General features: G+C 43.4%; 1 protein-coding gene across 1 annotated transcript in view; it reads left to right on the forward strand.

Annotated features, from left to right (window-relative positions):
• The window catches only part of man2b1 (mannosidase, alpha, class 2B, member 1), an 18,744-nt gene continuing 5,739 nt past the window's right edge, over nucleotides 1-13,005 (forward strand). Inside the window, exons 1-14 of the mRNA XM_018740854.2 lie at nucleotides 1-125; nucleotides 1,011-1,113; nucleotides 2,848-3,021; nucleotides 4,539-4,732; nucleotides 4,990-5,122; nucleotides 5,224-5,369; nucleotides 7,075-7,191; nucleotides 7,613-7,695; nucleotides 7,773-7,893; nucleotides 8,950-9,028; nucleotides 9,155-9,264; nucleotides 9,352-9,459; nucleotides 9,593-9,709; nucleotides 12,694-12,876. Coding sequence (XP_018596370.1) covers nucleotides 18-125; nucleotides 1,011-1,113; nucleotides 2,848-3,021; nucleotides 4,539-4,732; nucleotides 4,990-5,122; nucleotides 5,224-5,369; nucleotides 7,075-7,191; nucleotides 7,613-7,695; nucleotides 7,773-7,893; nucleotides 8,950-9,028; nucleotides 9,155-9,264; nucleotides 9,352-9,459; nucleotides 9,593-9,709; nucleotides 12,694-12,876 — 1,776 coding nt within the window. The 5' untranslated portion in view covers nucleotides 1-17. The remainder of the gene's footprint in view (nucleotides 126-1,010; nucleotides 1,114-2,847; nucleotides 3,022-4,538; nucleotides 4,733-4,989; nucleotides 5,123-5,223; nucleotides 5,370-7,074; nucleotides 7,192-7,612; nucleotides 7,696-7,772; nucleotides 7,894-8,949; nucleotides 9,029-9,154; nucleotides 9,265-9,351; nucleotides 9,460-9,592; nucleotides 9,710-12,693; nucleotides 12,877-13,005) is intronic.

Raw genomic sequence — 13,005 nt, forward strand, 5'->3', positions numbered from 1 at the left:
GCCAGTCGTTGTGAATTATGGCGGTGTGTGTGGATGTGCTTGCTGTGGTGCTCCTGCTGCGCGTTGCTGTGTTGGGCTTCCCTGCGCGGCCGCCGCCCCAAGCAGAGTCGAGCTGCGGGTATAAGGTGAGCGCGCGCCCATGTGGTTCTTACTTATGTTATAACGTTTTTCTAGTCCCACGGGGGAAAAAAATGAAACTTTCGTCATCATTCGAGAGAATACACGATATGGGGAAGTGACTGAAAATGAGATTATGCGCAAACACTGACTGAGCAGCTGGAACACACTTCGTTTTCATAATATCATAACGTCTTATTTGTTCTGTGTTTTCTGAGTCAGTCAGTGATCATGTGATAAGACAAGTGTGTCTGAGCTCAGGTGACACGCCGCAGGCGATCTCCACCTGTTTACACCCCGCTCTCATACCTGTGGAGGTGTCACTGCTTGACATGATTTAATTGTTTCTGTTTTCAAATTTGGGTGCATGAACTAAAATCCATAGACAATGTCTTTATCAAACACGATGTGCAGCAAGGATTTACTTATGCTAAGTGGGATGTGAACTTTCAACTTTCAGACTGAAAGTCAACAGTGCTAAACACCACACTATTCACTAATTATGAAAGTGTGGTGTTTAGCACTGTTGACTTTGAAAGTGTGACACAAAACAGTTTACATGTTATTGCATTAATTAAAATGTTTGATGTCTAATTTGTAATGTATGTCAACATCATAGAACTGAATAATGTTATGCAAAATATTGTTTCAAACTTCTAGATGTAGACAGCCTCTTTCATGGGTTAGATTTAAACTGCTCTGGTGAATAGTGTATAGTTTCAGTTGCCGCCGTCCTCTTGAGCTGCACTGAATGTTCCCCTCGTTGTTGTGTACAGTAAAGACTACAGACTGCTTCCTCACAACTGAGCGCTTATCGGTTTTTCACCCTTATGCTTCCGTTGCTTTGTTTTTGCCATCGTTATGATCTGCTCTCTCTGTACTTCCTCTTGCAGTCATGTCCAGCGACACAACCTTCTATGCTCAATGTCCATCTGGTTCCTCATACGCATGATGATGTCGGCTGGCTGAAGACTGTCGACCAGTACTACTATGGAGGTGTGGCCCCTTTGGCTTCCCTTTACATGTGCTCTGTTTCAGTTTAGCAAGAAGAGACAGTTAAACTAATTAAGAGAACACTCTCCCATCTGCTTTTGACCTGAGATGGGCAAGCATTTTTACGTCAATTTTGTTACTAACATGTTGAATGTATGGTATCTGTCAAAAGTCTGAATCTACTTGCTAGATGCTTTTCCAGTTTTGCTTTTACTTCTCTCTTAAATGAATCCTGTGAGGTGTTACCTAGGTAGCCTCACATCTTTCACTGGTACTGGAAGTTTAGGCTCTATAATCCTCCTGATAAGGCTTATTCTTCCTTAAATTTACATTTATTTGTTTAGCTGATGCTTTCTCCAAAGTGACTTACAATGTTAAGATGCCTACAATTACCCATTTATACAGCTGGATAATTTTACTAGAGCAATTTTGGGTAAATACCTTGTTCAGGGGGACTACAGCTGCAGTTTAGACTTGAACCTGTGACTTTTGGGTCCAAGGCAGCAGCTCTAACCACTGCACTGTGTAGAAGAGATTACCTAGTACATAAACTACCGTACTTTCCGCGCTATAGAGCGCACCTGACTATAAGCCTCACCACCCAAATTTCATAAAATTTAAGAAAAATTACACACATAACCCGCACCTGACTATAAGCCGCGCCTGCCTATCAGCCGCAGGTTCACACTGAACCACGATATCTTTATGGTACACAGAAAGATGGTACATAGAAAGATTTTTTTAAATGTTTAATTACTAAACACAGCAGTAAAATGAGATAACCATACCGGCTTTTTTCCGAACAGTGCCTTAACACGGCAGTAACGCAGCAGTGAAATTACATTATAGTAACATGCCGGTTAAAAAAAATAACAAACCTACCAGCTGTTGATCGTTAGCCTTTTAAAAAAGTCATTGATCGCTCTCTTCATCTTCCTCACTAAAACCACTGAATTCGTCGTCTTCAGTGTCGGAATTGAACAGCCTCAGAATGACGCGCAAAATGACTGTTCAAAACACAATTAACGTGTGTCAATCAAACTAGCGACTTCCTCGGCGCATTATTTCTCCTGCCTGTCTGTCACGCTCTTGCGCTTCCTGCTAGAGCGCCCGCTATAGGCCGTTAGCCCGTAAAAATATATAGATTAACCGCATCGTTGTTTAAGCCGCAGGGTTCAAAGCGTGTGATAAAAGTAGCAGCTTATAGTCCGGCAATCACGGTAATCTTTTTAATATCGCACATATGGAACGCTGCGCAAAAGCACGTCTCAGCTTGACTAATGAGGTTGTTCTTTTTCCCTGTGATCTACCGTTGTGCATGAAGTCATGCCTTCTTGTGTCCTTTGCTCATCGGCATGTGATGACCCTTTGTGAGACACTTTACACACACACTGCTTTAAGACGAAATGAGTTTGGAGCAACAATTTGATTCCCCTCATTGAAGCTAGAGTTAACCTGGCTTCAAATGCACCCCCACATAGTCCCATTATTATTATTATTGTTAGTTGATTCCTTTCTTAAAGTGGTTTATAACATGAAATTTGTATATTAAGCAACTTACCACTGTTTACCTATTCATAAAGCTGGATAATTTTTAACTTAGCAATTCTGGGTAAGTGAATTAAATCAGGTGTACTGTATTACAATAGGAGTTGGGATTTTAACTTGGGTTCTTTGACTGTAAGGCGACAGTTCTGACCACGGCCCCCTCTGCTGCCCATGGCACCTGTGTTGCAGACCGCAATGACATCCAGCATGCTGGTGTGCAGTACATCCTGGACTCTGTGTTGGAACAGCTGCTGGCAGACCCCACGCGTCGCTTCATCTACGTGGAAACGGCCTTCTTCTTCCGCTGGTGGAGGCAGCAGGACAGTGCCACCCGCAAAGCAGTCACTATGCTTGTTAATGAAGGTGAGCCGGGTGAAGCAGTAGGAGGAAGCTGACAGAGTAACTATTAACTTTATTCAGCCTAGGAGGGCATCTGATTTTGTTATCCCTAATACCATTATTCAGCATCAAGTTTCATCTAGCATGTGAACACTGGTAAAGCAGTATATGCACCCATAATATAGTCAACACAAAAAGAACAAACGCAACACAAAAAAGGTGAAAAATTTGAACAGACAAACAAATGAAGCCAAACTGTGGATTCTGGGCTACGTAAAATGTACTGAAACAAGAAGTCTGCTTGCTTTATTAAACATGTTAATCCTGATCCATAGACAATTAAATTTGTAACCTTGAAATAATTGTCCAACACATTGTCTAAAAATGAGCAGGTTAATATCTTGATTAAATGTCCACCCATTCACATGACATGGGCTACCTTTCTGCAAAAAAAAAAAAAAAAGTGGCAATCTATGAAGTTACGAATTCTATTGATCTCTACAGTGACAGACAGACGGATCTCTCAATTTAAGACATTAATCCACTGAAAATAGTGCAGATGTTGAAATTTTGGATGCTGAAAGCCATTATTTTGAATGGGGGGTGGAAAATCATACATTTCTAGCCCACCCTAAACCAGTTTTCCAAATATCTCAAGAATTCTATAAAACGCCTACCAACCCATAACTTCAACATGAAATGGAACACTTTATTTAACAGATGCTTTTTCCAAAGCAACGTATGTTTTTAAAAACAACAGAAAAGTACTTTACACCTGTTGGCTTTGCTGTCCTGCTTTGAGATTGTGCTTATAAAATGCAGGTGAGTTTTCAGTCTCTATTAAAAACCCCAGCATCAGTTAATGCTTTGATGCTCTTCCCGCTTTTCTTTGTGACCCTAGTATGCATTTATAATAAGCACCCCCTTAAATGCATACGTGTACCGCAAAACACCTGTACTATTACTTGAAAGAAATTTTGAGTGAATAATAGGATAGAAACTTAATGTGTTGTTCTAGAATTTTGAAGTTTGCTTTGGTTCTATACATTGAAAATTGGGTTTCAAAACCCAAGGGCCATTGCACCAAAATTTCACATAGACGGTTCATAAAATCAAGAGATGCCAGGAAATCCATTACATAGACTCCAGATTAGTATAAATTTAACATTTATGCCCTTCAGACCCATTAATCCAGTACACTTACAATATTTAGTATTGTTTCGTTGTCAAATGCGGTAACAGCATAAAGGAACAAGTGTATCTCTAGTTTATCTTGGAGGTAGAAACGTACTGATATTTCACATATAATATGCCTGTGCTTTCACACCAAGTGGCTGATGTTCCACTCAATCAATATCATAAGACCTGGAACACGTACATGTATTTGCTCTTTGAATGACATTTGGAACCACTGAGCAGATGTTTTGGCCATGTTCCCCTTTCTAAGTTTATTTGATAAAATAAGTACTGCACCAAAGACTGTTTTCTGTGATAACCTCTGTGGTCCCAATGTTCGGCTTAGTTCTGTTTCATTTTGCTAGGACGCCTGGAGTTTGTGAATGGTGGCTGGTGCATGAGTGATGAGGCCACCACACACTACAGCGCCGTCATTGACCAGATGACACTGGGGCTTCGCTTCCTCAATGACACTTTCGGAGCCTGTGGGCGCCCTCGTGTGGCCTGGCACATTGACCCCTTCGGACATGCCCGCGAGCATGCCTCCATGTTTGCTCAGGTGAGTGCTGACTCGCAGGATGCTGGCATCAACCATGGCTGTTCCTGCAATAGAAGACTGCCATATCCGATTTAAACAGCTCTTAGAAAGGATAGTGCTGAGCAATATTGGAACCAGAACTATTTTTCTGTATATCTTGGCAAATAGCCAAAACACTGTTTTCTTTGGACTGAAGACTGTAGATCGGTTCTGAGTGACAGGCCACCTCAGACTACTCATTTGTGAGCGATCACCTTCTTGCAATTTTTGCCTTTCAGATGGGTTATGATGGCTTCTTCTTCGGTCGTTTGGACTACCAGGATAAAGCCCGGAGGATACGGGACAAGGATATGGAGATGGTGTGGAGGGCCAGTGAGAGCCTAACCCCTCCCACTGCTGACCTTTTCACCGGTGTGGACCCTCTTATCCTTTTAATAACTGTCCACTGCTGTCATCCCCACCGTTCTCTCATGTTTAACACCCGACACACCCCTCCATGCTGTGTCTCCAAGGGGTGCTGCCAAATGGATACAACCCACCTGCTGGCTTCTGCTGGGACCAGTCTTGCAATGACCCACCCATCCGTGATGACCCCAACCTAGAAGACTACAATGTGGACAACGTAGTCAAGAGGTTCATAGAGATTGCCAATGATCAGGTGAGGACTGCTTCTTATGATTCCCAGTTGATTGTGTGTCTTTCTTTTTTTTAAAAAAAAAAAAAAAAAAGGTTTTATGCATAGGGTCAAAACAGCAAACCTATAGACACTACACCTATAAAAAGCAAATATATCCACATACATGGAGCGAGGGTTCTGGGTCAAGAGGTTAATTTGTCGTGGGTGTGGTCATGTAGCACTTTCTAATAACTTCCAGGTGGGTGTCCAGATATTCCAGAATTCATTAGGATTGTCATGCAAATCAAATCAATTTTTCAAGTGGAATGAAATGGGGAACTTCAGGTGTAGACCACAGCATTAAAATACATTTATTTGTCAGATATGTCAGAGCGGTCTGTGTAGTGTAACTCCTTCAAGAAAGGAGTTTGGGTTGTGATTTAACAAAGCATGTGGGGAGAAATCAAATGTTTTTGTGTTAAAGGTTGGTCAGATTGTTGCATGTACCCCTTGGGGAGGGGGGGGCTTGGTGTGGCAGGTTTGGCCTGTGCCCACTCTCTGGTGGGTCTGAGGTTTGAGTCCTGCTTGGGGTGCCTTGCGACAGACTGGAATCCCGTCCTGGGTGTGTCCCCCTCCCCCCCGAGCCCTGTGCACTATGCTGCTGAGTTAGGCTCCGGTTTGTTGCAATCCCACTCAAGACAAGCTGTTTCAGACTGCGTGTGTGTGTGTGTGTGTGTGTGTGTGTGTGTGTGTGTATATATATATACCCCAGTCCAGTAATGTTGTGCATAACCTACCATATTCCCAGAAAGATTGTATCAAAGACCCTGGAGAGACTTTGCACTTAAAGCACAGCTGATGTGTCCCTGGGAACATCCTGTGCACACTGGAGGGAGGTAGATTGTGTGAATTCTCTTTAAAATTTCTTGCTGGATGTTCAGAGGTATAGGCAGGGAAGACTTCAGTACATATAGATGACCATTCGTTGTTGTTAAGAGATGCGTCAAGGTCCTGTTCAAGTTTCTATGTGTCAAAAAAGCCACTACCAGTGCCAGATAAAATGGTATATAGTGCAGAAATCAGGTGTAATTAGCTGTTTCTCAACTTTTGCTAATTCTGGCTGTAATCTGTTCTTCTTTTCCAGGGCAACAGTAAAATGATGGAGTTGCAGATATTTTAGACGTCTGTATTCGATGGATTGAAATTATTTTTTTGGAGGGTTGAAGCTCACCAGTGATCGACTTGAAAATAAAACTGAAATATCCCTTTAGACTGCCATTTCTAGACTCCAATTTGGCAAATAGTTGGGGGTAGATATGTGTTGAGAGCAATAGGAGACCATAATGATAAAACACCTGGGGAGGCTAAACAGTTTAACATCCTTCCAAACAAGAAGACTGTTGAATATGACAAAATTTTTAAAAAAAATAGGATCTTGTGAAATTCAGAATGAACGGCAAAGATTCTAGTCTCATGTGACATGAAGCAGACTGCATAAGCATCCACAGAGACAAAACAAAAGAAAAAATGGTTTTTTGTTTTCCCAGAGCACTAACAATGTATTATGGTAGTTTATGATGTAATTAATCCCTCCTGTCATCAGTTGCTTTATCCAATTCTCCATTTAAACTTTGCAATTAGAGTAACTAATGTAAATTGTTTCCTCATCCTGGCTCTGGCCCTGTCTTGTTAGACATGTGCTGTGTCTTAGTCAGTGCTGATTATCTGTTTGCTGATCTCCTTGCAGGCAAAAATGTACAGAACAAATCATATTATAATGACCATGGGCTCCGACTTCCAGTATGAAAATGCCAACCTGTGGTACAAGAACATGGACAAGCTCATCCGCTATGTTAATGCAAAGGTGCGTGCAACTCTATGGTTGTCAGCAAAGCCTATATAGCCTAATGCGACAAACTTCCAGTGTCTAAATTGGATGTTTGTTGTGTTTTTGTGCTACATATACACTGGCTCCTAATATTACAGACAAACTGTGAATTTTCACAGACAAAGAATGGAAGCATATTTATTGTATAAATAGTCGAAAACCACCTTCACTTAACTAACTTCCACAATGTTTCTAGCTTTTGGGTTGTCCTCATGAGTGTCTGTGATCAATAAGACTTGTGTTTTGTTTATTTGTTTATTTTGAATTTTGGCCGTAGCGGTAAAAGTGCTGAAAATTTAAAAAAAAAAAAAAAAAGTGTGTGGATTGATTTTCTTTGTCTGTCTGGAGAATGTGAATGTGCAGAAAATAACTGTCTTGCGTGTGCTTTCCTCTCCAGCAATCACAAGGCAGCAAGGTCAATGTGCTGTACTCCACCCCATCCTGCTATCTTCAGGGGCTTCACCAGGCAAACCTCACATGGTAATCTGTTCTCTGTGTTGAGGAATCTCCACGATTATGAAGCTGTGGACCAACACATTTTGCCTTTTGTCTTGTAGGTCTGTGAAAATGGACGACTTTTTCCCGTATGCTGATGGACCCCATGATTTCTGGACAGGTTACTTCACGAGCCGGCCGGCCCTGAAACGCTATGAGAGGCTGTCTAACAGTCTGCTGCAGGTTCTCTCAATTTTATTTCACTCAATTGGCAGATAAGTTTACCCAGAACAACTTGCATAACTAGCTGAGAAAGATAAAGCAAGTACATTTAGAATCTGTAGCAGAAGTTGCAGCATTGCAACATACTGTATAATTCCAAAAGAACGTGGTTTTGTGTATTATCTCACGTTGGGGGATGGTTTTTTTTTTTTATGTTTAGCACAATCATTAAAAGATGCACTGTATGTTCTCCTACACTCAGTGTGCTGGAAATTGGTTTTCTTGGTAATGGCCAAGTACAGGCAGTTCCTAAGTTACGAATGTCCGACTTAAGTACAACCCGTACTGATGAACCACCCCCATGCTGACCGGAAGTTGTCGTCGTCGTTCCCCCCCCCATCTGAAACTAAAGAGTAAATAAATAATAAAGCAAAAGGTGAAATGCCAAGGAACAATGAAAAAGCTAGCATTAGTTTCTTTAATGTTTTGCACGTATATTCTCTCTCCCTCTTTCGCTCTGCTACAGAAGACACTTCCCCCCCCGGTTGCGGAATCTCACCCCCCCTACCCCCACCCCACATTCTCAAACCTCCATCGGTCCAGTCTCTTCTATTCATCATCACAGTAGTAACATTCATCTCTCTATCATACTGTTGTGACATTTATTACATTTTTTCCATTTAGCAGATGCTTTTCTAATTTCATCTCATTATTACTGTATTAGATGTTTTAGTGTATCCAGAGTGTTTCTTTAATGTCTTCTATGCATAGAAAGGTACACAATATACTAAGTCAGACATTTCACAAACTGAGGTCAGACACCCACCATACCTAACTGTTCCAATTTGCGTCGAAATCCAACTTAAAGACAGACTGAGGACACGGAACTCATTCGTAATTCGGGGATTGCCTGTACACCAAACATGGGACCTGTCCCAAGTGAATAAGGCTGCAATACTGTTACTGTTCACATTTCTTGCTGCCATGTTATTGTGAACTCTGGTTTAACAAAAATTTTGTAATTTACAGCTAGTGAAGCTAACTGACAATGGTTCTGTATTTTGTGAATTTCCACAGGTCTGCAATCAATTAGAAGTCCTTGGCGGTCCGAATTCCAGAAAAGGTCCTTATGGTGAAGGAGACAGCGACACACTACGTAAGAAATATAGCCATCTTCAAGTTGTGTTCAAACAAAAAGCCTTACCGCTATGCAATTCTTCATGCAAAGCTGTGATTGGTTACACTTCCATGTGGCTACACCTGTTGTCGTCTTCACTGATAGAGGAGGCCATGAGCGTGGCTCAGCACCACGATGCTGTGTCTGGGACGGAGAAGCAGCATGTTGCCAACGATTACGCCAAGAGGCTGGCCAGAGGCTGGGCTCACTGTGAGGTACTGGGCTCTCGTCCATCCACAACACCTGCAGGTCGCCTCAAAGAATTGGATCTTTCATTCCAGCGGTGTCTCTCTCTCTTTAAGACATTGGTGAGCAATGCCCTGGCAACACTCAGCAGCTGGGAAGCCCCTCGTGAGTACTGTCTGAGCCTCAACATCAGTGTGTGTCCTGCCACTGAGAACAGCTACAAGGTAAAACACACATGCACATTCACATAGCATGAGTGGAACACATTTTTAACATTCTTGAGTCGTTCTTCTAAATACATCAACGAACAGTATATGTCTTTCAATAATGTAGCCTCTTTCCCCATCCTGCTTTCAGTTCTTTCTGACAGTGTACAACCCACTGTCTCGAATGGTCAGCTGGCCAGTGCGACTGCCGGTCAATGGCTCTGACTACATGGTTCTCCAGCCTCATGGTCAGGTTTTGGATAGCCAGGTGAGTTTGATTATGGCAGCCAGTAGCATAATGGTTAGTCATTGTTATGCAATCAAAAGATCAGTTAGGATCTTCGTAAGTAGTTTGCTCAAGGGTACTCAAGAGGTAGGATTCCAACCTGGGTCCTTGAAGTGGAAGGCAGAGGGGTATAAACACTACACTACCTGCTTCCCCGCAATAGCCTTGCTTAAGGGTGCTACAGCAGGATTTGGATTCAAAGTGGCTAATTTGAGACAACAGTGTAATTTTTGTAATCTGCCTCAATCTGTAGTCAACAATAATCTTTGTATTTGTTTGTTTGCCTTCTGCCTGTGTTCAAGTGCTCTGTCAATTGCATGAGAAGAGTGCTCTATAAAAATGAATTGAATTATTGGACTGTGGGAAGACACCCAAATCCAGACAGGGAGGAAAATACAAATTCTACAGACCATGAGCCGGATTCAAACCAATGTGCTACAGGTGCACAGCTATGTCCCTGTGAGGCACTAGCATTATCCACTATGTTATCATGCTAAGGAAAGAAGAAATAACAGGTTAATAATAAGAAGCATGGTATTGTACACCTAAATTTGTGGATAGAAAGGTATCAGATGAATAATACTTGTCGTCCCAATATAATATGGACGATAGAGTCCAAAATTTCGGACCATGTTATAAATCAGTCCATCCATCAATCCATTTTTCTTTCCCACTTGTCCTAGTAGTGTTGCAGTGGTAACAGGGAGAGCAGAGAGGCCCAGCCGCCCCTGTCCCCCGCAACTTCCTCCAGCTCAGCCCGGGGGATCCCCAGTCATTCCCACGCTGACTGTGAGATATAATCCCTCCAGCAGGTCCTGGGCTGACCTCGAGGCCTTGTCTCGGTTGACCGTCCCTTGTATACCTCCAAAGGGTAGCGCCCAGGGGGCATCCTTATCAGATGCCCGAACCACCTCAACTGGCTCCTCTCAGTGTGGAGGAGTAGCGTCTCTACTCTGAGTTCCTCCCAGATGTTAGAACTCCTCACCATATCACGGAGAGTGAGTTCTAACACCCTGCGGAGAAAACTCATTTCAGCTGTTGGCATCCGCGATCTTACTCTTTTGGTTATTACCCAAAGTTCGTGATCATAAGTGAGTGAAGGGACATAAATTGACCGGTAAATGGAGAGCTTTGCCTTTATGGCTCAGCTCCTCCTTCACCACTACAGTCCAATACGGTGACCACATTGCTGCTGCTGCTCCTCCTAGTCTGCGGCCGATCTCACACTCCCTTCTCCCCTCACTCGTGAACAAGACCCCAAGATACTTAAACTACTCCACCTGGGGTAAATTCTCTCCCCTTACCTGGAGGGGGCATGTCATCCTTTTCGGTGAGAGAACCATGGACTCAGACTTTGAGGTGCTGATCCTCATCCCAACTGCTTCACGCTCGGCTGCAAACCGTTCCAGTGTGTGTTGGAGGCAACTATGTAATGGTGCCAAAAGGACATCATCCACAAAAAGCAGAGATGTCACCTTCCGACTCCCACACAAAATGCCCTCCTGACCTCGACTGCGCCTTGATATCCTGTCCATGAAGATCACAAACAGGAGTGGAGACAAGGAACAGCCTTGGCAGGGTCCAACATCCACGTTGAACGAGCTTGACTTAATGCGGAGTGTGTGGACACAGCTGTCGTTCTGTGTGTCCAGGGACCGAATGGCCTGCAGTAGTGGCCCCGGCACCCCATACTCCCTAAGCACCTCCCACAGAATTTTCCAGGGAACACGGTCATAGGCCTTCTCCAAGTTCACAAAACGGATGTAGACTGGATTAGCGAACTCCCATGCCCCCTCAATTATCTGTGAGTGGGTAAAAAGCTGGTCCGCTGTTCCACGGCCAGGACGGAATCTGAATCGTTCATCTTCAATCTGAGGTTGAACTATTGGCCGGAGCCTCCTTTCTAGCACCTTGGCATAGACTTTCCCAGGGAGGCTGAGAAGTGTGATGCCTTGATACTTGGCACACACTCTCCAGTCCCCTTTCTTAAAGATGTGGACCACAGTGGTGATCTCTTGAAGAGTGTGTGCCAACTATCAGGGTATCTCACTTCTCAGCCTCCTTGGGAAAGTCTATGCCCGGCCACTGTCCCCAAAGTCCAGTGGGGACATTGCAGAGGTGTGTCGGCCATGACAGCCCTACTACATCCAGGGTCTTAAGCAACAGGCGACTCTCATCCACCCCGGTGCTTTGCCACCGTGGCGCTTACCAGCTACCTCAGTGACTTCCACCGGGGAAATGGACTCTGACAGCCTGAAAGCCTCTGGCCCTGACTCCTGTAAGGGAGGCATACCACTCGGGCTTAAGAGTTCCTCAGAGTGCTCCTTTCACCTCCCGACAATGTCCTCACTGGAGGTCAGAGTTTCTCCACCCCTGCTCAGCACAGCTTGAGCAAAGCTCCTCTGACCCCTCCTGAGCCACCGGATGGTTCTCCAGAACCTCTTTGAAACCGACCAATATAAATCAGTCCTCATTGTATCAAATTTAGATATTTTAACAAATTTACTCATGTTTCCTGTTTGAGTTAGAAACCACCAACCTTAAGCATATAATGACAAATAATGACTTTTCGATGTGAGTGCCCCTTGGCAATTGTCTCCAGTATTTTTAAATGGATAAAAACACGAACAAATTGTGAATCCGATTTAAATTTAGAAGCACATGAAAAAGGCTGGTTGGAACTGGGGTCCAACCTTATGCAGTGTTAGAAACAGTTCCATGTTATACGGGGTCTACGGTGCAGTTAATGCAGTATTTACTCCAACAGTGATCAAACAAGTTTAAAGTGAAACGGATGCCTGCAATGAGGAACAAAGGTGCTTTACTGTTTTCTGCACTGCTCTTTTGCTACCTTCTTTGTAGATGGTACTTTTTCATTTATTTCATTCTCAGTTTTACAGTACTTGCAGCACTGAAACTGACCAATTCTGACATCCTGTGACCTCAAAGTTTTCTGTGTAACCCAGGTAATTCCCGTATCCAAGGCAACTCGGAAGATCCGGGGCGATAGAGGCTATGCCGTCAACGAGCTGGTGTTCCGTGTTCAGGCCCCACCTGTTGGCTTCAGAACATATGTGGTCTCACAGATGTCCAGACAGCATCCCCCTGTGGCCCCTCAACCGGGGACTCCACTGTCTATGGAGAACCAGGTCTGCTGTGGTGTGTCTCATGGTTCAAATGACACCTCAGAGGCTTAGTTATAGCTTTAATAACTGCACAGATACTGTAGTAGTGTAATATATATCCAACTATCTGTTTTATTTGTCTTATGCCTTTGT

This window comes from Scleropages formosus, chromosome 20 (genome assembly GCF_900964775.1).
Source record: "Scleropages formosus chromosome 20, fSclFor1.1, whole genome shotgun sequence".
Lineage (NCBI taxonomy): Eukaryota > Metazoa > Chordata > Actinopteri > Osteoglossiformes > Osteoglossidae > Scleropages > Scleropages formosus.